Source organism: Centroberyx gerrardi, chromosome 14 (assembly GCF_048128805.1).
Source record: "Centroberyx gerrardi isolate f3 chromosome 14, fCenGer3.hap1.cur.20231027, whole genome shotgun sequence".
In the NCBI taxonomy this organism is placed as follows: Eukaryota; Metazoa; Chordata; class Actinopteri; order Beryciformes; family Berycidae; genus Centroberyx; species Centroberyx gerrardi.
The window spans coordinates 18068343-18091457 of NC_136010.1; the positions used below are offsets into that span (position 1 = coordinate 18068343).

General features: G+C 40.9%; 1 protein-coding gene across 2 annotated transcripts in view; it reads left to right on the forward strand.

The window, feature by feature from the left end:
* The first annotated feature begins 923 nt into the window (after positions 1-923).
* Positions 924-23115, forward strand: part of LOC139907983 (metabotropic glutamate receptor 4-like) — a 135016-nt gene continuing 112824 nt past the window's right edge. For both annotated transcript variants that reach the window (XM_071894526.2, XM_071894527.2), the window contains exon 1: positions 924-1457. In XM_071894526.2, coding sequence (XP_071750627.1) covers positions 924-1457 — 534 coding nt within the window. The remainder of the gene's footprint in view (positions 1458-23115) is intronic.

Sequence of the window (23115 nt, forward strand, 5' to 3'; positions counted from 1 at the left end):
GTTCAGTTATTATTTCTGCTTGAATATTTGGATCCCGAAACTAGATTGGAACTGTCCAATGCTAATGTGCTGTGCAGTTTTGAATGCGATGTCAATGAAAGTATGGAAAGCATCACAGTGATTTTCATAGCAGACAGGGAAAGGCATCTTTCACATCCACTGACTTGAGTAGCACTGTGTGGGAGACTCGACAATAGAGACGAAACCTCAGCGATTGTTCGCAGCCGTGTGGGAAACTAATATGAGGCAAACCTCCCGCATACACACAGTGAGAAATCTATTGTTGATCAGATCGATGCAATTCCATTTCATCTTTCATTTCATTTTTTTTTTTTGTAGAATAGAGAAACTCCCATTTTCTGCTCTTTTCTCAGTGTCTCATACACCTCTCCTGTTATTTCGCAGGAGCCTGCTGTGGAGCGCACTGAGGCCATGTGTGTGTAGCTGCGGAGCGCGCTGGGTCGACTCGTGACTTTCTGCCTGCTGCAGGGACCGAGAGGGAAGCTAAATGCACCTGACTGATTCTGGAGGAGTGGAGAAGAGAGGCCAACTTCCCACCTTTGTTCTTACTAACGCCTCATGAGATGGCTCTCCGCGGACTCCCTCCCAGCTCACCCTGCGCTGTTTAGCAACTGCATGCAGTCGCCACTCTCAGGTGCTGGAAGAGAGTAAAACACAAAGAAGGGGAGGAAAGAGGAAAGAAGGGAAGAGATAAAGACAGAGTGAAGCAGCTAATTAGTATTACTGAGGTTGTGTCAGAGCTGAAAAAACATGAGAAGAGACTTCTGAAGACTACTGTGCTCTGAAGAATATTCCGGCTAACCTTCAGGACATTTGTATGTGTGTGTGGGTATATGTGTGCGCGCTTCTTTCATTTTCAAAGGACTTTAATTTGTATTTGGATGCGGATTTAGCCTTTCATTATGACTCTGCTAGGAGGCTTTGAGGGAGGGTGGACTGGCTGCCACAGAGGTGTCTGCTACCGGGCGTTCCTGCTGGTCTGTTATATCTCGGTGGCCTTGGCAGCCAAACCAAAAATGCCAGGCCACACACACCTCAACTCAATACGCATCGACGGGGACATCTCTCTGGGTGGGCTGTTCCCGGTGCACGCGAGGGGAAATGACGGCAAAGCCTGCGGGGAGCTGAAGAAGGAGAAAGGGATCCATAGGCTGGAGGCCATGCTATTCGCCCTGGACCGCATCAATAATGACAACGAGCTGCTGCCCAACATCACTCTGGGGGCACGCATCCTGGACACCTGCTCCCGGGACACCCACGCTCTGGAACAGTCGCTCACGTTTGTTCAGGCGCTGATTGAGAAAGACTCAACTGATGTCAAGTGTCTCAGCGGGGGGCCGCCCATCATCACTAAGCCCGAGAGAGTGGTGGGAGTCATCGGCGCATCTGCCAGCTCTGTGTCAATCATGGTGGCCAACATTTTGCGTCTCTTCAAGGTCAGTTTCTACTCCCAACATCCATTTTTCATTTGATTGACTTCTCCTTCAATATGTTGGTTGCAGTACAGCATATTCTCTACCACATATTTTAGGACAGTTGGCTCTCTTGAGGTGGCATTCTGGTAAAGCTATAAAGAGAGAAGGCCAACACTGTGGAACTGTAATCTTGTATCCATGTCAGCACTAATACACCGTATGTACTGGTCAAACATTAAGCATGCACACATGCATTATTATTCAGTGAACCCCAGTTCTTGTATATTGCCTTTCTTCTGACCTTTTTACTTCCCTCACAAGCTTGAGTCACATTAGTTTCAGTCATTTTTTTCACTGTCCAGAAAACTGGGGCTGATCATTACACCATAATTCTCCTCACTAATGACATTAATTTGCCGAGAGTCCTTAGTGTTGCCTCCTTGTAATTAATTCAGAGAAGCCATGCATGTCACCATGTGAGCTCATTGCACTGCTACTGAGGATATAAAATGAGCTTCTGCATTATGTTGGCACTCTAGATGCAAACATAATGTGCAAATCTGAGAGCAAAACATAAACAATATATGACAGGGCATTCATAATACCTGCTCAGCACTGTCAAACCAAGGCCACAACCAAACTAATGAGCATAAGGGCTACGTCAAAACATGTTTTATATTAATATTATAATGTTCATGACAGACTAGGCTGCAATGGATTAAGAGAAACCTCTTGATATTCTCATACATTAGTTGTGGATCATTTTGTATTTTTTTACCTAATTCAAAACAGTCCCATTTTGATTAAAATATGTTTAACTACCTGAGCTAGTTAGCTTGCAAAATGTCCTGGTATGTGGTTAAATAACTGAACTGTACTGAACATCGCATTACAGCATAGATTATCGTGATAATAATAACACATCTGCCCAGCTGCTGAAGTTTAATTTTCACTTGTTGTGATAGGTAGGCTACATGAGCAAAGAGACCTTTCCAAATTGAATGCCCAGCCTTGTTATTCACTGGGGACTATCTCTGCCTCCACAATCATCTAATTGGTCAATATCCTGCAGAAGGCACGGAGACAAATTAAACACCAGGGGATATTCAAGAGATCATGTCCCAGGTTGCATTTCTGTCTTGCATCAATTATAGCTTGTGTGAGAAAATAAGAGAAAACAATGCACATTTCTCTATTTTTTCCACTGATGTTGAAATATGTATATTTAGCCTATACAAATTTATGGAAGCATTTTTTTTTTATTTACTGTTGTTTTAGGTTTATTGGTTATGCAGTGAAAACCTCACAGCCACTGACCACACACCACTGATATTAGGCTTGGGTGGAGTTGAGATTTTGCGCTGTCTGTATGAACTAGGCTGGGCAGAAAACAGCAAAGGCTGCCCAACTTTGCGGCAAATATATGCCGCAGCATTTGGTTGCACTTAAATAGTATCAGCTAGGATGCGCCATCCAATAACCAATATCAGAATCGGAGCCGATCAAGATGAATTTTGAGGTATTGGTATCGTAGGCTACAGATTGTTCGATCAGCTGCCAATCAATTTCTAAATCTAGGCTATTTATTTAAACAACACCCTAGCTCACCCCACCCCACCCCACCCCACCCCCCGGGAAATTTATGCAAATTGACGTAAAAAAGCAGCATTAGAGGAGGCGCTGAAAAAAGGAGATAAATTAGGCTACCCCATGACAGCGAAAAAGCTAAAAAAGGAGGATTAATATTGAATTCATTGCACTGGATGACCAGCCCCCCTGTACTTTGGCTGTAGCCTAATGGAGCATTTGGAGCGACAGACTCTGCCCTCCCGCAACTGGCCACAACAAGGTATGTGAACACCTGTTGGACTGATTGAACCATGTGACCGCAGTTAGTTTCACTACAGCGTTCAGACGCCTGCTCCATGTCTTGTTTGGCCGCGCAGGATAGATTAGAGCTTTTCTTTACAAAGCGCGGTGTTGGAAAAATAAACACAGGCCTGATTACAATTAATTAAAAAAAATATTGGATCGCTACTCGGTATCGGCAGATAGTCAAAATTTAATAACCTGTATCTCTAGGCCTACTGGACACAGCGAAACTGGATTGTCACTGTAACAGTAAGACAGACACAAACACACATTCAAAGACAGGGACAGACCTTGTGAGAGAGCCTATGTATTCTGTGTATAGTCTATTCTGTGTATACAGAAAGTGCTCAGTGCCCTGTATAGCCTTCTAACAATGCTTGCATGACTGGTTCATGTGTTTTAAGATAACAGATTGCAATCGTCAAGTTGATGACCAAATGTATTATTTTATTCACCCCCTTTTTTTTTCTTAGACTGTAGCAGAGACTGTAGCAGGTTTCAACATGGGTTGGCATTGGCAACCATACTCAATACATATTGGCCAGTAGGCCTATAACCAGCTTTCTGTTAGCAGATTGATGTAAAAATGATCTGGAAGTTGAAAAAGTTAAGTTAAAATTCCCAAATCTTCTTCTTCTATGATTCACTGTTTAGATATCACAATATTTAGGTTGCTGATGCATTCTAGGTCAAGACAAAGGCAGCCATACTGGTATTCAGAATAGTAGTGGGAAGACCGGTTCTTTTAACCATCTCTATTCTTTCAGGCTGTCTGACAGTAATGAACCTTCAGGTCCAGTTAATTTGATTAACCTTTGTAAAAATGACAGTTTGGTAACCAACAGCACTTTGAGCTAATATTAGGCTTGGCCAAACAGTCTCAAATAATGATACATTTGGTAAACTATGTCTCCCGCCATGAATTTGGTCTAATTAACAGCTGTAAAAATTCAACATGTTGGCAGAATAGGGTCTGTCTGATACAGCAGCCATTGCCAACTGTGACCACCCGACAACGTTGCCATGCAACGCATTATTATTAGTAAAAAACAACTGACAGCTGACATAGTTAAAGCTAATGGGCTCTATCATCAATATGCAGACTGGAGGGATGTTATAGAGTATCTGTCAACAAGCTGTGTGGACAAGCTGTGTTTCCCTGGTCCCTCAGCACTATGGGAAATAAATAAATGAAGGACTTGTTGGGTGACTTGTTGATCGTGTTCCTCACAGAAAGAACATGAGGGTACACTAGCAACTGAACTGCAAATTGATATGTGAATTGACAGTAATTTATTGACATTTAATTTATTTCATTTTTTCCATATTCCTTTTATATGAATACAACTTGTAGTAATCATGTTTAAGTGTTAGTTTATGATTACTGATGCCTATAGCAGAGAAAAACAGGGAAACTGACACCTACAATGGAATGCAGACCCAAATCCAGACTGTACCTATTTGGTCATATCACTGTTGAAATCAGTGATAGTATCCCTGCATTTAATTCACTGAGTCAGTGACAGCAGTTGAGACATAGAGGGTGGTCTGAACATAAGCTGGTGTCCCTAATACTGAATGATCAGTGGTGTTATTACTTAGGTTACAGTACAGAGTATGCAATCCTCTCCAGCACAAAGCGTGGTATTTGTACTGCTGCTGAGCTGAATAAAAGCCTCCTTCCTGCCACTGTGATGGCGCTACTTAGCTTGGATCTGTCACTGTGGGTTGCCATAAGTGCCTTTTTGAACTCTGCGCAAATACCATTTGAATTTCCAACTGTTGAATACCAGGGCATAGAAGTCAACAAGACCCATCAGCAGCCACTCTGCTGTAGTTGCATACAATCCTCTGTGCTTGCTGTAAGGATATTGGCTAATAGGTAGAGACATTGTTGTACTCTAACACATGGGTATGGCTCGGCAGGTTCAGGTTCACTTTTCTATCATTAAAGTTACATAAAATCATAAGTAGGAGAGGGCTTCACTGCACTCCACTTCCCCTTAATGATTTCAAGAGCCTGGCATGGCATCTTTCAACCTTTCAACCTAGCCTATATCTTTCTCTCACCTGAGCTATTGGGTTGAATCCAATCTCAGGATGATTGTGCGATGATGAGAGTTTTTTTTTTTTTTCTGGCATGGGAGACCGTTCTTATACCTAATCCAGCACAGTGATGAAAACATTATTAAGAAGCTGTTATCAGCTATGTGCTGGTCAGTAGCTGTATAAGTCTGTTGGGGTACCGGTGTTGTGACTCCAATTTTCTTGCAGTGTGTTTTGTTAGATTTGCCTCATCAAATTTTCATGTTTTAGTTGATAGGTTAATACACACAAGGAGCACAAACATACAAGCAAACAAACTAAACATAATATACAACCAACATCATTTTGGAACTGACACTGTTAATGCTGCTTGGCATCCTCACGAGGCAAGAATTTGTTTCCTGCAATTGTTTTTCAGCTACTTTCTTCCAGGCTTTTCCACATCCTTCTCACAGTCTTAGAGTGGCTGAGGGCAAAGTGTTTGCTCAGCACTTCAGAGCAGGCAGGATTCCGTCCCCATGGTGTGCCATGAATATTTTACTATATTGTTACGTAATTTACGCCCAGGGATTGGGGTTGAAAACTCCCTCTCTGCATCCCCTCATCACGGGGTTCTGCTCTTGGTCTGTGATGCTCTCATCAGCTGGGTCTTTATACTGCTACATAAGCAGGAGCAAAGTGCAGTAGCGCTCGAGGTAATTAGTGGTTGGTGGGTTATGATACTCAAGACAGACTGAGCGTAATTAAAGCTCCGGGCTTTTGATTGTGTCTCTGATACATCACTGATATCAGCTATACTGTCTGCCTTGAGGGCTATTGCTGCAGCAGTCACAATCTGCAGGGGCATGCACTGTGTTTCAGGTATCCAAGTTGATTTGCTGAGACAATCATAAGCTCCTAGACAAAAAGAGGGTTGGCTTGGGCAGCCTCCACTCAGCAGCTGTCTAAATTAGCCACAAGCAGGCACAGTCAGTCTGCAGGACTAGGTCTTTTCTCTGTGGAGGAGTAAGGCTGGAGCCATGCAGAGACAGAGAGAGGGAGAGATGGAGGGAGGAGAGCTGAGGCTGTAGTTAGCTATTCAGTGCAGAAGGAAGAGGGTTAACTAGCTGCCTGTTGTGCTGTCTGTGAAGCAGAGACCTTGCACACCCTCTCTCTTCCCTCATTAGAGACAGAGGCAGAGCCCCCCAGGCACAGTGCCTTCCTCTCCCCTTCAGCATCTCAACCCTCTCACTGGATTAGCCCATAGGTCTACAGTGAAGATACAGTGAAAGCTTTAAGGACTCTCAAAAATATGCCCCCATTTAGAGACTATGATCTGCCTCGTAATTGTACTGGTTAATGGGAAATGTACTTGTGTAAACAGAAAGAAAAATATCAACTTGTTTTGTTTTATCCATGTTTTGTATTTCCACTCCCCATCAGTGTTAGACCTGAATAAAAATACAATAACATTAAAATAACAACGCAATATATTGTTGTGAAACTACTGGCATGTGTTTGTAAGGATACTAGTGGAATAGGGATATAGTGCATTTAAGTTTCATCTTTCATTATGAAACCCAGTGAATAGTCCACTAAATACCAATTAACCAAGTCAATGACATGGTCAATGGACATGAGGACTCAATTAGAAGATACTGATGAGTTCATACTGGTATATGCGCAAGCAGTAACCTCTGATAAAGTGTTAAAGTTTCTGGGTATGCAGCAAATATGATACCATTTTTTTACTAATTCCAAGTCAAGTGTGCATTCTTACTGATGTCCATTGGTAATCACAGCTTTGACTAAACAGCGATCCACAACAAACTAGAGTATTCTCCATGGAGAAGGCTCATTCATGGTAAAGGCTCAGTCTCTCTAAAGCTGATTGCAGACTGTGTGATTGTGACCGTCTTTTGCATTCACATTATGTCAGACTGTGCGATTAGAGAGAAGTAAAATCTTGATCATCAGCCTGTCAGACTGTACAAATTGAAGCGGTTCCACTGTCATATTGTACGATTGGTTGAACGACGAGGCTGCATCTGACGTCAGCTGATGGCACGCCGACGCCCCAATGTCTGAAAATGTAAAAATGGTGTTGGTGAAACAGCAAGCGGTGGCGGTAGTGATGTCAAAGTTTGCCTCGAGAAGCACAAAAAGAGGAGTCTGCCCTCTTTTATTGTATTTTGGTACCTTTGGTGTCATTTCGAGTTGGACATGTTTTGTTTACCTTTTATCCAGCTGGAGTGCTAATATACCACCATTTCCTACCGTGCTCCCATTGGTCATTAGAATATTTATATGACATTAGGCATACTGCACGAATATGGGCCCAAATTTCTGACACTGCCAGAACTTTGCCGGAGCCTATAGCACTCCATGGATCGGCTGTCGTGACCATTGTTCACAACGGAAGATTTTTGGGACGTATTAAGACAAAATCACACAGTCTGCATTCACCTTAAGTTCTATTTCTATGCACCATAAAGTTGCTCTTTTCCCAGAGAGTAGTATGCCCAGATGCTACACTTGACTTGTTAGTGCTGGCTCTCTTTATCACCTCCAGACAGTGCTCCCAAGGTGTGCCCTGTCACCTTCACGGAACCTCAACATTGGAACTGGGTGGTAATTGAGGAGAGAAGCCTGGGCAGGAGAATTGATTCTGACTAAGCGGACTCCCATTCTGTGCTAAGTGTAATTTGGTGCAGCTACACTACTTCAGGTCATTCGAGCAGCCCATTCCCCGATACCCACCCACCCATGCCCAATAAATCCCATGCACTCATTGAAGTCCCTACACCCGCGAAGCCCAACCAACACAAACAGGGAAGCAAATCAAATAAATGCCTCACAAGCGCCGCAGCAAGCAATTGTTTTCTGCACGTTCACAGACCAGTGGTCTTTCCATGGTTTTATCGGTGCCACTCAACTTGACTTTTTACAACTGAGCGGACCGAATCCATGCAGCTGTCTTTCTCTACCCTACATTGCAGACGTTCCCCATCTACCATGCTCTAGCTACAGCGGAGCAGCTCCTTTAGTTCAGGATTAGTTCCGACTCAAGTCACTTAGCCCACCCTGGCCCAAGCGGTCAATTCCCAGGACAGTCGTGAGGGAGGGCTGCCCAGAACCTTGCCTTTTATTCTCCTCTATTTTATCCCCTGCCTCCTAGTGTTTGCAAATCCCTCCGCAGGCAACCCTAACAAGTGCTGGTAATCACCAGCGCAGTGACAAAAGCCGACTGTGTGGTAGTCTCCTCCTGTGCATTCTCTGTCTTGATATGTTAGGTTTCACTCAAATTAATTTCTGGCATTTAATTAGTGTGCACTAGCAGGTCTACAGAGGGAACGGTGGCAGAAGGAGGAGAGAGAGTTTTTTTTTTTTTAGAAAATGTATGATTTCATTTACTGGGTCTACTCTTTTTCATGAGCATTGCTGTGAAATTCTCAAAGGCAAGAGAGACAATGAAGAGCATCTGAATCGGTTCTCCAAGATGATAACGTAATTTCCAGTCTTACTATTAAACAGTGATTCTACCTATACCCTAAGCACTTTTCAATGTTAATGACAGAAAATCTATAAAAAAAAAAGTATTTGTTTACAAAATTCAATCTGCCATTACTCCTGCATGAAATGGAAAAGTTGTGTTTTAAAGCACAAGAATGAGAATACTATTCTTTATTCTTATTCTTATTATAATGAATTGCTGTCCAGACCTACTGCAGCATGTTGACGTCACTTGTGTGGCACCACAATTAGGACAATACAAATGCCAGCAGAGATTGCATGTGTTCCCTGTCTTGGAGCTGTCCCTACACAGCAGTCCCAATCTCCTAATCTCTGTAAATTTAGGTTAGCCACATTTGTACCCTGCTCAGACTTTTCCTATAAATGTTTAAAAAAATCCACACCTCCGAAACAGAACCCAACAAAGCACAGCTATCACACAGTTTCCTTGAAAGGAGCGTGGGATTAAAGGCTTGGAGCTGTCTCACCTGCATAATCTCTCCATCAACCAAACCATCCATCACTGTCCTGCTGTGTGGGGCTGTGCTACTTAAAATTCACTCAGACTTAAACAAAGGTTTGAAGCCACCAGGAAGAAAAAACAGAAAACTTTGAGTAGCTCAAACAGATTTGAATTAAAGTAATCGATGGAGGCATGACAGCTACCATATTGATTCTGGGAGAGAGATTTTAAAATCTTGAGATGTCAAAGTGACAGTGTCAGCTGGTGGAGAATGTGTGATGAACTGACTGCTCAGATATTTGTTTTGCACAGTAGCTTTTTGTGGACTATTCTTGACTAATAAATATAAAACATACCGTCAAAAAAAGGTCAGTATCATAAAATTTTTATATGGCCACTGTAAAGTTGCTTGAGACCTTAAAGGGATTGTTCCTGTCAGCCTAATGCCAAGCGATATCCTCAGCTTTCCCTGCAGCAGGGACAGAAAGAGAAAGTTTGGCCACCTCCAGGCTAAGAGGCTTGGACATCATCCAGCCTACAAGCACATGAGACAACATGGAGGCTCCCATGTGTCACTGATGTGTCACACAAAGGAATTCACTTTCTGGTCAGAGGCAGTTGGGATTTACCACGAAAATAGCCAATTCAAGCAATATATACAGTATATATTTCTTTTAATAAATAGGACCTGGACATGTTTAATCTGTATTTTCAGCATTTGAAACATTGTGATATTGTAAAATGACAATTGCTGTGATGCACAGTGTTGCAATAATTACTTTTTTTTGCACATTTGCAGTTTTTTTTGCACATTTTCTTTTGTATGCCACAATAGAGATGGGTAAAGTTGGTTCTTATGGTGGCACCTACACAAGTAGAATCTCTGAGTGACATGATCTTCTTCTCTTTTGTTATTTCCTCTGCTATGTATTCAGTGGGCTGGAGCATCCTTACACTGTAAATTGCCACACAGCCATGCACTGATACTGATATTGAATATCACTGCATCACTACTGATGATCATAAGCTATCAACTAGGCTTAAAAATTACAATCGAGAAGATAACAGATACCAACAGCTGAGTACTACCACCATGTTATTTTAAGCAGTGTTTATTAATTCATTTGAATTTCAGATGGGAGGACGTCATTTGATTAGATTAACAAGTATAAAGTCTGTAAAATGCAATAGCCCATAAAAACATAATTTCCCACAATTCTACCTAATAATGTGGTTAACTAGAAACAATTTGCACCAGCAAGTACTAATAATTAAAGGATAGTACTGGTGTCATGAATTTCTACTCATGAACTTCTTTAATTCCATTCATTTCCTGGGTAGAAATTATGAATTTAAATTGATTTAATCACTCCCAATGCCTTCAAAATGTATTTAAAACATGCTCCAGAGATATAATTTTTTATTTTGAGAAGTTATGGATCAATGTGACAAGCATGATGTCAGTCAGCTGTAGAAAACTCACTTGTCATTTCTTTTAAGAAATAGTTGTTGTTTTTTTCTGGTAGGCCTACCCCAAAAACATTTTTTAAGCCATTTCATCATAGTAGATAGATGGAAGCACAAGGTGGGAACCATAAAGTAAAAGCAACTTGATGCCAAAGTTCATGATTAAAATAGCTTAATTGATAAACAGCAGGCATTTTATGCTAACAGGCAAACATGATGAAATGAGAAAAAACAAAAACTTTATGACGGCAGTGTACTATTCATCTATTCAGTTCATTTAAGTTTTTGAAAAACATCCACAGTCTCTTTGCTTCTTGATTTCTAAACCGCAAGCATACATTTCTAATGGTAATCTCTTATACCAGATGGTCCCACTAGTCTCATGAATTTGTTTACGTTCAAAAGTTCCTTCTATTATGATACCCCTGAGCACTCGTTTTCTGTGTCTACAGCAGAACAAGGGTGGAGCTTTCTGAATCTGCCTGTAATGGGACTGGAGCTGCGGTCCCATCGAAGCTGGGGACGCTTTGCACCGACTTTGCAGCGGTGCCCATTTTCTCACTGCAGCTCATATCTGAAAACAATGTCCAAAGAGACTCAGAGCAAATACAGAAAACCAAATATCAAAGCCAAGCATGCACACTCCCTAAACATGTGTACACATTCACATTACCAGCTGACAGAGGAGGATCAATTCTCATTTGCAGGCTAATTATCTTCTCAAGAGCTCCCTCACTCAGTGAAAACACAAGGCCTATGATAAATCCTTACAGACTAGCAGCTGTTTGTTTGTCACCACCCTATCACCTTTTTCCTTCAACTTGCAATCATTAAGCAATCAAGCTTTGAAGACCCTCTTCCATACAAACACACACCTGGATATTGACCCTGTTTCGTCAATCTGTGGTGACAACATGCTTTATTTCATGACATGTTTTCCTCGTCCTTCTGCGGCTGAAAGGCAACGTGAGGAGTTGTACAGTGGAGAATTGCACCATATTGCTATTGATTTTTCACAGAGGTGACATATTGATACTAAACTTGAGATGAATAGGCCAACTTATGTCTCGATTGTCAGACCATAGTTTCAATTTGTGCAGAGCGAGAAGTCGAGCAAATGACCGAGTCTGTATGACAACAGCCAGACATCTTGTCCGGCCTTCGCTTTGTTTACATAATTGTGAACGTCCCCGTCTTCTGTGTGCTGCTCTGACAACATTTAGGTTCGAAGTCTCCAGTTCTTGTTATGAAAAGCTATAGCAAAAAATCTTTTAGGGTATAAATAACTCAGTAGTAAGCATTTGATTTTTTATTATTACTTTCTTAACCTGTGACACTGGGTAGAGGTATGATTTGTATGTTTGAAATATTGTATACATTTTGTATCCATGGCACTACTGGAAATGCGTTTGTTTCTTTGTCTGCTGCTGTGCGTTATAATAAACATTTGTTATTAAATTGGTAGTGCAGACTTCCCTCCTCCCCTCCTTTTTTGATTACTGGATTCTTCCCAAGTTGCTGTGGTGACCTAATCTTAACACAGCGTTTGCCCAGCGAGAGAGTTTTGTGTTTACCAGTTTCCACTTCAGTGAATCTGAAAAAAATAATCCCTCACGGAGGCTGCTAGGCCAGAAAATATTTATGAAGTCTTGTTCTTAGGACAGCATGTTTTGTTTTTTGTGGTAGTCGCTGTTAATCTGTTTTATATTCCCATTTGTTACACAGCTCAACACAACAACGTTTGCCCTGTAATGTAACATATCTTGTAGGTCATCTTATCGCATCTTGGTCTCACTATATTATAGATGGTGGATTTGCTCTCAAAGCTGCCCTTGAAATATACTTTATGTGTGGAATGGATCTGGAACTCAAAATGGACCTGAGTATACTGTGAGTTCCATAAGTAGGACTATTTGTATTGTTTTATGTTTCTGCTCCATAATCATACATCGTACATGTTTAATTTGATAGCATTTTCATCCATATCAGATGAACACACACAAAGAACTACAGCACTTTCTGCTCATGGTCCATATGCTGCCAAAAATCCTTATTGTGCAAAAATCTTATTTTCAGGTTCTCTTTCCAGCTTTTGGCATTTGAATGTATCTCTATGAAGATGCACTGTCTCAGGATTCAGTTTGAAGACCGTGGTTTGCTAAGTGAATGCTGGTAAACAAAGTTCTGAGTTATGGGAGCAGCCTCCAATTATCAAGCTCCTCCTAAGAGCTTAGCTTATCTTATTTCCTAAGATAGAAAGAGCTAGAGTACCTTTAATGGCTGTGTCTCCCTAGTAATTTTACTACTTAACTCCATGGGGAAATTAGCAGGAAACAACAATTAAAGCATGTCTAGTTGAAAAATATCAGCCCTGGGCCCAGATGTACAGGTACAAATGGTATAAACCAGGGGTGCTCAATACGTCGATCGCGATCTACCAGTCGATCGCAAAAGTGTATTGGTAGATCGCATGACAAAAATAGACGTCTATAGACGTCTATTTTTTTTTGATTGACATACAGGGCAGCCAGTCAGATGACAACTAAATTTTTCTGACCTTTAGGTCACCGCGCATGCGCAAAAAGGCGCTAAGTGCAGCAAAACTAACAAGCTAGTCAGCGAGTTATCTCCAATTTTAAGCCCTCGCTTTTTTCTTTAAAACTAAAGAAAGCTTATGACCATCAAAAATGAGTGGGGTTGCTGGACCAAGTAAGAAGACAAAAACATATCACGATGTCATTTTCCAAGTGCGTTTGCCTCATCTGCCAGTCTACCATCGCAATACCATATATTTGAAAATAATTCTATGTTTTGTAGTGGGTAGATCTTTGTGACTTGGTCATTTTATAAGTAGCTCGCATGCTGAAAAAGTGTGAGCACCCCTGGTATAAACGCACAAAAGCAGCAGCCATATTTTTCAATGTCAGTTTTCAATCTTGTCATGAGGATGTGCGTCCTTCTACATCCTTCTACATCAGTGGTCTCCAGCCATGTGCCTTCAAGAGCCATGTAGTGTGTATGCAGGTTTTTGTTCCAGCCAAACACAGCAGCAGGTGATTTCACTGATTAGTTCCTTCTCTCTGGCTGAAGGTGTGCTAATGATTGAAATCAGCTGGTGTGGTCTTTGGTTGGAATGAAAATCTGCATATACATGGCTTTCAGTGGCACATGGTGGGAGACCACTGCTCTACATCATGTGTAAACATGCTTTGAAGAAGATTTGAGTGTGGGATGGTAGCAACGGTAGATGGTAAATAAGCTAATGTTCGAATACGATTTTTAGAGTTGGAAATCAGTGTTATAAATGGTGATTCTATACACCGTTTGACTATTTTTAAATTTGTATTTTTCACTTTTTTGGGAGTGAATTTACTCCAAGTTTTGCACATTTAACCCCAGGAGCTCTTGGGTCATTCTTAGAGACACGGCAGATTCTCAGCCGCAGCTACTTTTAGTGCTTTAATACAATATGATAACATCTTAGGATGGAGATCTCTACCCTGTGGGGCTCCTGCTATTCTCTCCTAAAACTCTATAAACCAAGGCATGATCTCCAGCCTTAGAGCTGCGGAGAACACAGCCTTGTGCCATTAGCAGTGGCTCACAACACTGCTGATTTATAGCGAATGAAATGTCATCAGAGAGGCAGTTTAATCACATATACACTGTCACAGTCCTCATTTTGTCATGCATGACTTTCTAAATCAGGTAGGAAGTTTACTAGTGTTCTTTAGATTGTAACCTCCTGTCTCTTGTTTGACCCCAGATTTACGGTCTCATGTATTTCAATGACACAGCAAAGCCAACAGTATAAAAAAACATGTTCCCATTGACCCCTGCTGGAGCATGGCCATCATTTTAAAGCCAAGCAGTATTGATACAGGGAAGAATACAGTGAGGGGATGGACTTGTTCCAAAGTCATCCAAAGTTGTTGTGCCATTGGATTCAAAAGATATTACTGCAGTGTGTGAGAAATCAATATCCAAGTGTGAATGAGCATAACACATTAAACTCTCATCAATCATGATATATTCAAAATATAAATGTCTTTGATACAACTAGTTTAGTTTCCATTGTGTCAAACATACTCTTTAGTACCTCAGGAGAAACATGAAATCACTCCTTTATTCTTTCTTTGGATGGGAAACATGAAGAAAGTTCTTGTGGCACAGCTTCATCTACTTTATCTGAATCTGAGGGGGAATTTGTGATAATCTTGTTAACTTCAAATTCTCAGTGATTTTTCTTATTTCTAAATAATAGATCAAATATATACTGCATGTAGGATATAACACATGGTGCAAATAGTACAAAAGAGTGAGTGTATGATGATGACAGTGTGATTGAAAACATTCCTCTCTTTAAGCAATTTGCTGCCCAGCAAAAAAAACAGACAGGTGTACTGAGTATGACCTTTAAACTTACTTTTACACAAATAGAAAAGGGTGCTTCAACGTGGTTTGGTAGAGGCTCTGAGGGTTCCAGGTAGACTCCTTTTGAAGAAACTTGTGGTCGGTGTTTTCTTTAGGTTGTGTCAACACTTCTGCACAGGTTGAAGCTCATGGCTGGAGTAGGAAGATAACATGCTGTACATCAAATATATCATTTCTTTTGAAGCAATTCGATGCTTGAATAAATTTATTATCAGTAATTTGAAGCATTCCAAGGAAAGAAATGTTTTTAATAACAATAAAATCCCTTGCCCTATGAGGCATTCCCTATAAAGGCCAATGCAACCAGCCAGTCACTTGTTTCCTAAGAGCTTCTTTCTACGGCTCCTCTAAAACCAATTACCTGTGCAGACGGTGTCATGCTTGTGTAAAAGCCACCGCCATCGACTCACTGAATACATTACCTGCCTGTGTACTGTTCTCACAGTTAATCAACTAGTCAGTCTAAATGGAGGCATCCCATCTTGACATGGACACCATCAGTGGCACTGCATTACACGAATCAAACAAAGTGCTTGCTTGGTTTTACGAGTGAAGTCTTACGACACCTTTATCAGTTAGCCTACTAAAAGCATGAAAAAACTCATGTCAGCTGAAATTGTCAATGTTGTGTCTATGGGAAAAGTGATGGAAAAATATGTATACTCAGCAATTCTTAAGGCAAGATCAGCCCTGAATGCATTACATAGAGCTCAGTGAAGTTAGCAGTACATATTTAATTGACAAACAATGAGATGTGGCATATTGATTTTTTTTTGGTGGATCCTCTGCAGATAAATTGCATTCTATGCTCCTTGCATGAACACATATCTTATTAATACATTATACTATTACATAATATAATAATTCTTCTTGGTGTATGGATTGCATGTAACATAGAGGTACAATATAAAATGCACTGTTATCCATACAACTGGAATGCACACATACTACTGTGACTCAGGAGTATCAGTCATTGAAGGTCCAGTGCAATGAGAATTACATTTCTCAATTTCATGGTATAATTTAACAAAGGTCCTGTTAATGTAAAGTTACCCAAATTATTATAACTGTCAGCACTAAGGAACGAAAAACTCTTCCTCTGGTTGTCAAGAGAATCAAACAGATTTAGAATTCCAATCTACTTCCTGGTGTAAATGATGTCACCTACACCCAGGTTTTAATTAATGTTCTGATTGGTCGACAGTATGCATAGTTAATCAGGTGTCCCATAGTCAGACAATAGCCAGTCAGCTACTTCCAAAACTGCATATTTGGTCCCCAAAGATAGGAATATTGGCACAATCATAGTGAAGGTTCAGCTCTCACTCAGTCCTACAAGCTTTGTACCATCTAACCATCAAAATAATGATGCTCACTGTGTTAGAAAGCAACATCAAACTTTTCCTGACTAAGTTGAAATCACTGCACTAGATCTCTAGTCATTTTCCCTGTATGACATCCTGTATGCCGCTGTTGCTAAGGGAAATGTGCTTTATATGATTGAATGGGAGACTACTACGGCCGTAATATACACAGAATTGTTTTTTAGCCTTAGAAAAAAATGAGGCAAGTGCACATGTCCATCATCTGCAGCTTTAATGGATTTCAAAGTAACATGAGGGCTTTTACAACCATCCATTTTTGGTTGCTGTGTCATGACACTGAATAACCTTTTGAGTATTCTGCGGGCTCGAGAACTCAACTTCGACTTTGTTGGAAAGATTAATCAGTTGTAAGTTTGAGGCAGTGCTAGAACTGATTGTTTCGGATTTTCACGAAAAGTTACTCATTGTTATAAATATATTATGCTGCCGTCAGTCTTTGTAAAAGCCCCATCAACTTTGTTACACCTATGTTTCTTTTTATTTCCATTTGCAGGTTCTAAACTTCAAAGATCCGCCTCAGGTGAAAAGCGTGGTTTGCTTACACATGGAGAAGTTAGCTGTCTGTTAGCATCACTGTCAAAGCACAGAGAGGAATGACTAGACTGAAACACTCAAGCAATCTCCCTGCACTGCTTGGAAACATTAGCTAGGCACAGCTTGATTTTGAGCGGGAGAGACTGCAGGCACACTCAACCCACTCTGTTGCCTCTTAACTGCCGCACACTGGATATGTGCTATCAATGCTTTTCACCGCCCCACTTCTCTTTTCTGCAAGTTAAGCTGAAAAAAAGGAGGAATGAAATATTTAAAATCCAGCTATTGGGTTTTGCAGAAGAGTGCCTTTCTCTCTCTCTCTGTGAGTCCCAGTGTGAGAAGTTCCTGCTGCAGGTGTTAGCATGGAGCAGGGATGGAGCTCAGCTCACCATACAGTATCACAACTCACCCTAAGAGAAGTCACGCCATGGAAGACAGTAAAAACAGCTGAGTTTAGATAACAGCTCATGGCGTCCTCTATTTGCTGGTTCAGGTAATACAAGTTGAAAGGAAGTGGGCAGTCTCCCACTTGTTTACACCAGCGTTCCAAGTGTTAAGGCTTTGCTGCCAAAAGATTCCATTGAATCGGTCTCTGTGGGACGGGCTTTAATTTGATTAGGCAATCTATGCAAATTTACAATTTGCATTACCTTTTATGCAGTTCAACACAGTTAGTTCTTGGCAATTAAAACGCTTTAGAACATGCGCAATAAGACAACACCAGACACTGGGAGAAGCAGGATGTTCTTAATACAGTGTCAGTCCTTAATGCATCCTGATTTAAACATTTAAAGATACATTTCTCACTTATTGTATGAAGTTGATAATGCCAATATGCATCACTAACTTGATACCATCACAATCCTTATCTCGCCTTTTAGAGTTAGTGTTGGTCAGGGAACCAGCTTAAAAACCCTATCTTTTTCTCTCAGTGTTTTTTTTTTTTATGGCCTGTCACAGAAAAGAAAGAAATAACCCCATTATTATTTAGGAAAGAGCTCTTAATTGCTTTGTCATAGATAATTAAGTGATACTAATCATCTGACTTGAAGTATTTAAGGGGTATTCAGAGGGGACTCAAATCCCATAATATTAAGAGGACAGATAAAACTTGCAGTTATCCTAGATTTATTTTAAAGTTACAGAATGACAATGCTTGGTCTACCTCAGCTCAAGTTCAAGGATACAGTCCCATTTGAGAAATGTGCCTTTGTGACTTATACCTTAAAAATGTTTGGCAATATCCCCAATCGTTTGTGTCGGCTGGCTGATAAAATATTTTGATGTTTTTCCTATATCAGGTTAAAAGCATAAAACATTTTTTTTCAACAGTCTTGTTCATTTGATTTTGGTCATTCAATACGCATCCGATGGGGTACAGCCAAAGCACACAGATCAATAGTGCAGTCAGAGGCTTTTAAAGCAGGCGGGATGAATGGATGGCAGAGTGCTTTGAATTATTCAATGGTGCTGTGGATTTGTCAGTCTCTTTTGCGCTGACCAGACTATGCACAGCTACATTCAAAGAGCGATGACAAAGACGTAAAATATCAGAATAGACATCCTTCACTCACCAGTTTTAACCCATCTCAACTGGAAGGTAATAGGTCAAAGGGCTGCGTCTCTGTGAGCTGCACTCCACTCTTTGGGAAACTTCATGAGTGGTCAAATTGCACTCCAGTGGCTCACCGCAGGGTTACTATGGTTGAGTAAAACTAAAAATGAGGCTAAAGGTAAGCATGAGAGAAAAGAAAATAGTGAATGGAAAGGAAATACAACCTGGAAATAAAACTGAAAGAAATGATAAACTGTGTGGCTATGTGGAAGTATCCTTGAGCAAGTTCATCCCCTACCTGCTCCAGGCTGCAACCTGTCTAGACCTGCACCCCAACCACAGAAAGAGTTGGGGTACCCCGGCCCCAAAAACACAATCCTTGGGGGATGAAGTGTGTGTGTGTATGTGTGTGCATGTGTGTATGATGTTAAAAATGTCTCAGTATCCCTTTAGGAAGATCAAATACGACTGGAAAATTGACAATTATCAATCAGTGTATCTCAATGATATTCTAAATATACCTTATTAAAGGTCAAATCTACCCTAAAGCAGCTATTGGAGTTGTACCTTTGAAAGAACTAGAAAGGGAGCGCCGCTCAAATATCCACCGAATATCAAGCAGACTTTACTCTGGTCACGTAAAACGTAAAAAGTTCTCACCTGGTCTCTGAGGGTTTTTCCAAAGGCATTCAGGGAAATGGAGGAAATCCCTAACTGAAGTAGAAGTTGATGAGGCAGGTTGAGGGAAGTGGGTACAACAAAAAGATAAATTACAACTAATGTCGGTCCTTCCTATACGTGCACTATGCAAATTGCACAGGGCCCTCACACTGTCCGAGGTCCTGGCCCACCTGTGTTAAAATGGCGTTGCGAATGTTGTCAAGGCCATGACAGGATGGCATCAAAGCAACATCTCTCTGGACACAAAAAAAGAAAACATCAAAATAACACCATGAAAGTGAATTGCAGGAACAGCAAGCAGGTATAGTAACTTCTGTTTTCTCTCTAAATTAGTCAATGTTGTGGAGGTTTTATTTATTTACGGCAAATAAAGAGTAACATTAGCTATTAGGATATGCTGGTCAGTTTAGCTGCTTGCTAGCTAAAATGCTTTAGCCCTGATGTCTCTTGACAAAAAAGGTTAATCTCTGTCTGCTACTAAAAGCTCTTGTGCTCATATAGCTAATGTGATAATAGCTAACTAGTCTGTTTCAACTAGCCTGCAACAATTAAACTAAAGCTGTAAGCCAGCTACTTTTCATTGCCGGGCTGAAAGCTGTCTCCTTCCTTCATTCACATCTAGAAAATCAAACCATGGATAACCTTTTCATCCTATTCTCTTCTCATTGTAGCCTATTTGCTCAGCAATATATTGTGACATCTCAACTAAATGTCTCATTAGCTTACTGGCTACTGCATCAAGTTTCAATTGATTAGAGGAGAATGAACCAACATGGTCAGTGGGCTGGGGTCGGATTTCATATCTGTTTAGTGCCATAATGCCAAGTGCCAAAGATAATATTTTGGCTTATATTGCAATCATGACTGAATTGCTTTTTAAAAAACTTGGATGATGTGTGAACAGTCACCAAGCTTGTCAGCTGAGAAAACTTGGCCCCAGCTGAAATTATTGCTGTCATCAGCTGTCAACAGCCTATCAGATGCTTCCTTCTTTCTGTGATTTTGTCTCATGAGCAATAGTTCCGCCTGGCAAGTGCAAAATGGATGAAAAGTTTATTACAGAGATCCCCAGTTCTCTACAGCACCATAGCTCCTGCATCACATCGCTAGCTTGTCTGGGAAGCTAAGCAGGTCTGGCTGTGGTTAGTCCTTGGATGGGAGACCACCTGGTGCTGGAAGTGGTGTTGGAGGACTAGTAGGAGGTGCTCTTCCCTCTGGTCTCATGAATAATATCCCCAATGCCCCAGGGCAGAGACAGGGACTCTGTCCTGTGAGCACCGTCCTTCGGATGAGACGTTAAACCGAGGTCCTGACTCTGTGGTCAATAAAGATCTCATCGCAAGAGTAGGGGTGTAACCCCGGTGCCCTGGCAAAATTCCCCCAAAAAACAGGCCTTCCTTCCATCATGGCCACCTAATCATCCCTCGTTACCTAATTGTCTCTTTCAGTCCTCTACTCTCCACTGAGATAGTTGATGTGTGGTGAGCGTTCTGGCGCAAACTGGCTGCCGTGCGTCACCCAGCTGGGTGCCACCGGTGGTGGATGAGTTGAGTCCCCCCCCCCGATATGTGAAGCGCTTTGAGTACTTAGAAAAGCGCTATATAAATGTAATCAATTATTATTATTATTATTTGAAAGACTACTGGAATAATTGTCTCAGAAACGATGCTTGGAGCATGGCTGCATCAGTTGTTGGGGTTGATGAACACTTATGAAAATGTGTTGATTTTTGTTCTGTTTATTTTCAATTAATGCTACCAGATTAGCGCTTGCTAGCTAGGTATGTTAACTCATGTAACGTTATGGCGTTAAGGCGATACCAAAGCAGCGAAAAATAGATGATTTGACTGTTCGCAACTTTGTTGCTAGATGAGACGACATAGAAGTTGGAGCCTCTCACACCGCCCACAATCGATCAGAATTAAGTGACACATCAACCAAGTTTCTCACAGTGTGAACGGACAGTTACTTTTAAACGGAGCGAGGGATGCAGCGGGACAGGGGTGGCAGTGTATATCAGTGTTGCAGTGTGGCTGTGTGGTAAGTGGTTTACACAGTCAGGTAAGGGGGACACCAAGCAGAAGTTCACTTAGGGCCCCAGGGAGACTAGGGTCGGCACTGATTACAACACTTCATCACAAAATAACTCCTGGAATGCATTGAACATCACAGACTGATGATATATAACACCGTAAATATGTAAGGGTGGAATTTTCCAGGTCAGGATAAGATTAGCCAAAGAAAGGGAAGGGGTAATGTTCGAGTTAGTTACTGTTGGCTAGACAAAGAAGATATGTATTTTTTGGCTTCATTTGCTATCGACCTCATAACACAGCATAAGCACAAGTTAACTGAGAATGAATTGGTACTCTGTGACGTGTGAAATTAACTGTGGCGCTGGAAAATTTAATTCATTTTAATATTACAGGACCTCTAAAGAATGTAAGTTAAAAAGGTTAAAGTTGAGTTTAAAATACTGCAGTACTTTCAGCACTGTAGATGTGTGTCTCAGTAGCAGTCGGTCATTAGGATGTGGAAATTTATAGGAACAAAATTTGAGGTTTTCCACACACTGCAAAATGTCATACTATATTTCAAACTCACCAGACTCATATATTTTCATTTGCCAGTGTGGACTGCTACAGCCTTAGCTTTATCTGTCATATTTAGTGTATGTTAGATGGTGATTCCTTACTGTCTTGGGTTGTATGAGAAGTATGCTAACCAGATGGCAGAACATTGACTGAGAGCAACAAGATCAACCTTAGAGAGACACAGTGAGGAAGCTGCAGCCCAGCCTCTGACCACATACAGTGTTTTCCTTTAGATAAAATCTCATTGCTGTCTTATTGTATGAAATCAAAGGGGGGGAGGGTCTACGGATTTAGCTGTCTCCGTCTGTCCGTCAAATGTGATATCTCAGATACCACTGGTCTGATTTTGTTGAAACTTGGGAGGATGCTGCATTTTAGTACTGTGCTCTGGTGTTTAAAAAATTACATTGATTGGCCTGATGGGAATGCAATATAATGAAAGCTCAAAATTTCTTTGAAAGACTCTTTGATTGACATTGATTGAAACTTGATTGAAATCCAGCTATCCTTACAAATTACACTGATTGGCACAATGAGGGCATTATAATTAAAGGTAACATTTTTTAAACTCAAACGTAATATCTTACACACCACTGGTCCGATTTTGATGAAACTTGGATGCATGATGTATTTTGTTACTGATTGGTCCACGGGGTGCCTGCATCATTTGTGGGGGATGACATGTTTCACTTTTTTTATATATTAAACCAAGCTATTCTTCTGCTTCTGCTTCATATTTTTATTCTTATCATCATATCCCAGCTTAGTGCCTACTTAAATGTACCTGGTATATAGGAATCCTCTTTCAGACTGATACTGTGAATGCAAATGGGACACGATATAGGGTTTTAGCCCATGGAGAGCGTGTTTTAAAGTCTACACCTCTGTCAAAAGCAGTCTGCATCTGTAATTCTCCATGAGCTTAACACTGGATAGCTACTTATAGATGAGACACTATGCCATCCTGAGCCATTGCATTCAAGTGGCTATGTGCATTATCTAGGCTATACAATGTCTTACTGTAAATCACACACAGATGGAGTATAATGCATCACATCATACTCCTCACATGAATTAGGTCATCACTCAGAAATCATTTGGATGTGCTGAATATTCTGTATAACCAGGGTCAATTCAAAGATTCAAAGCAAAAATG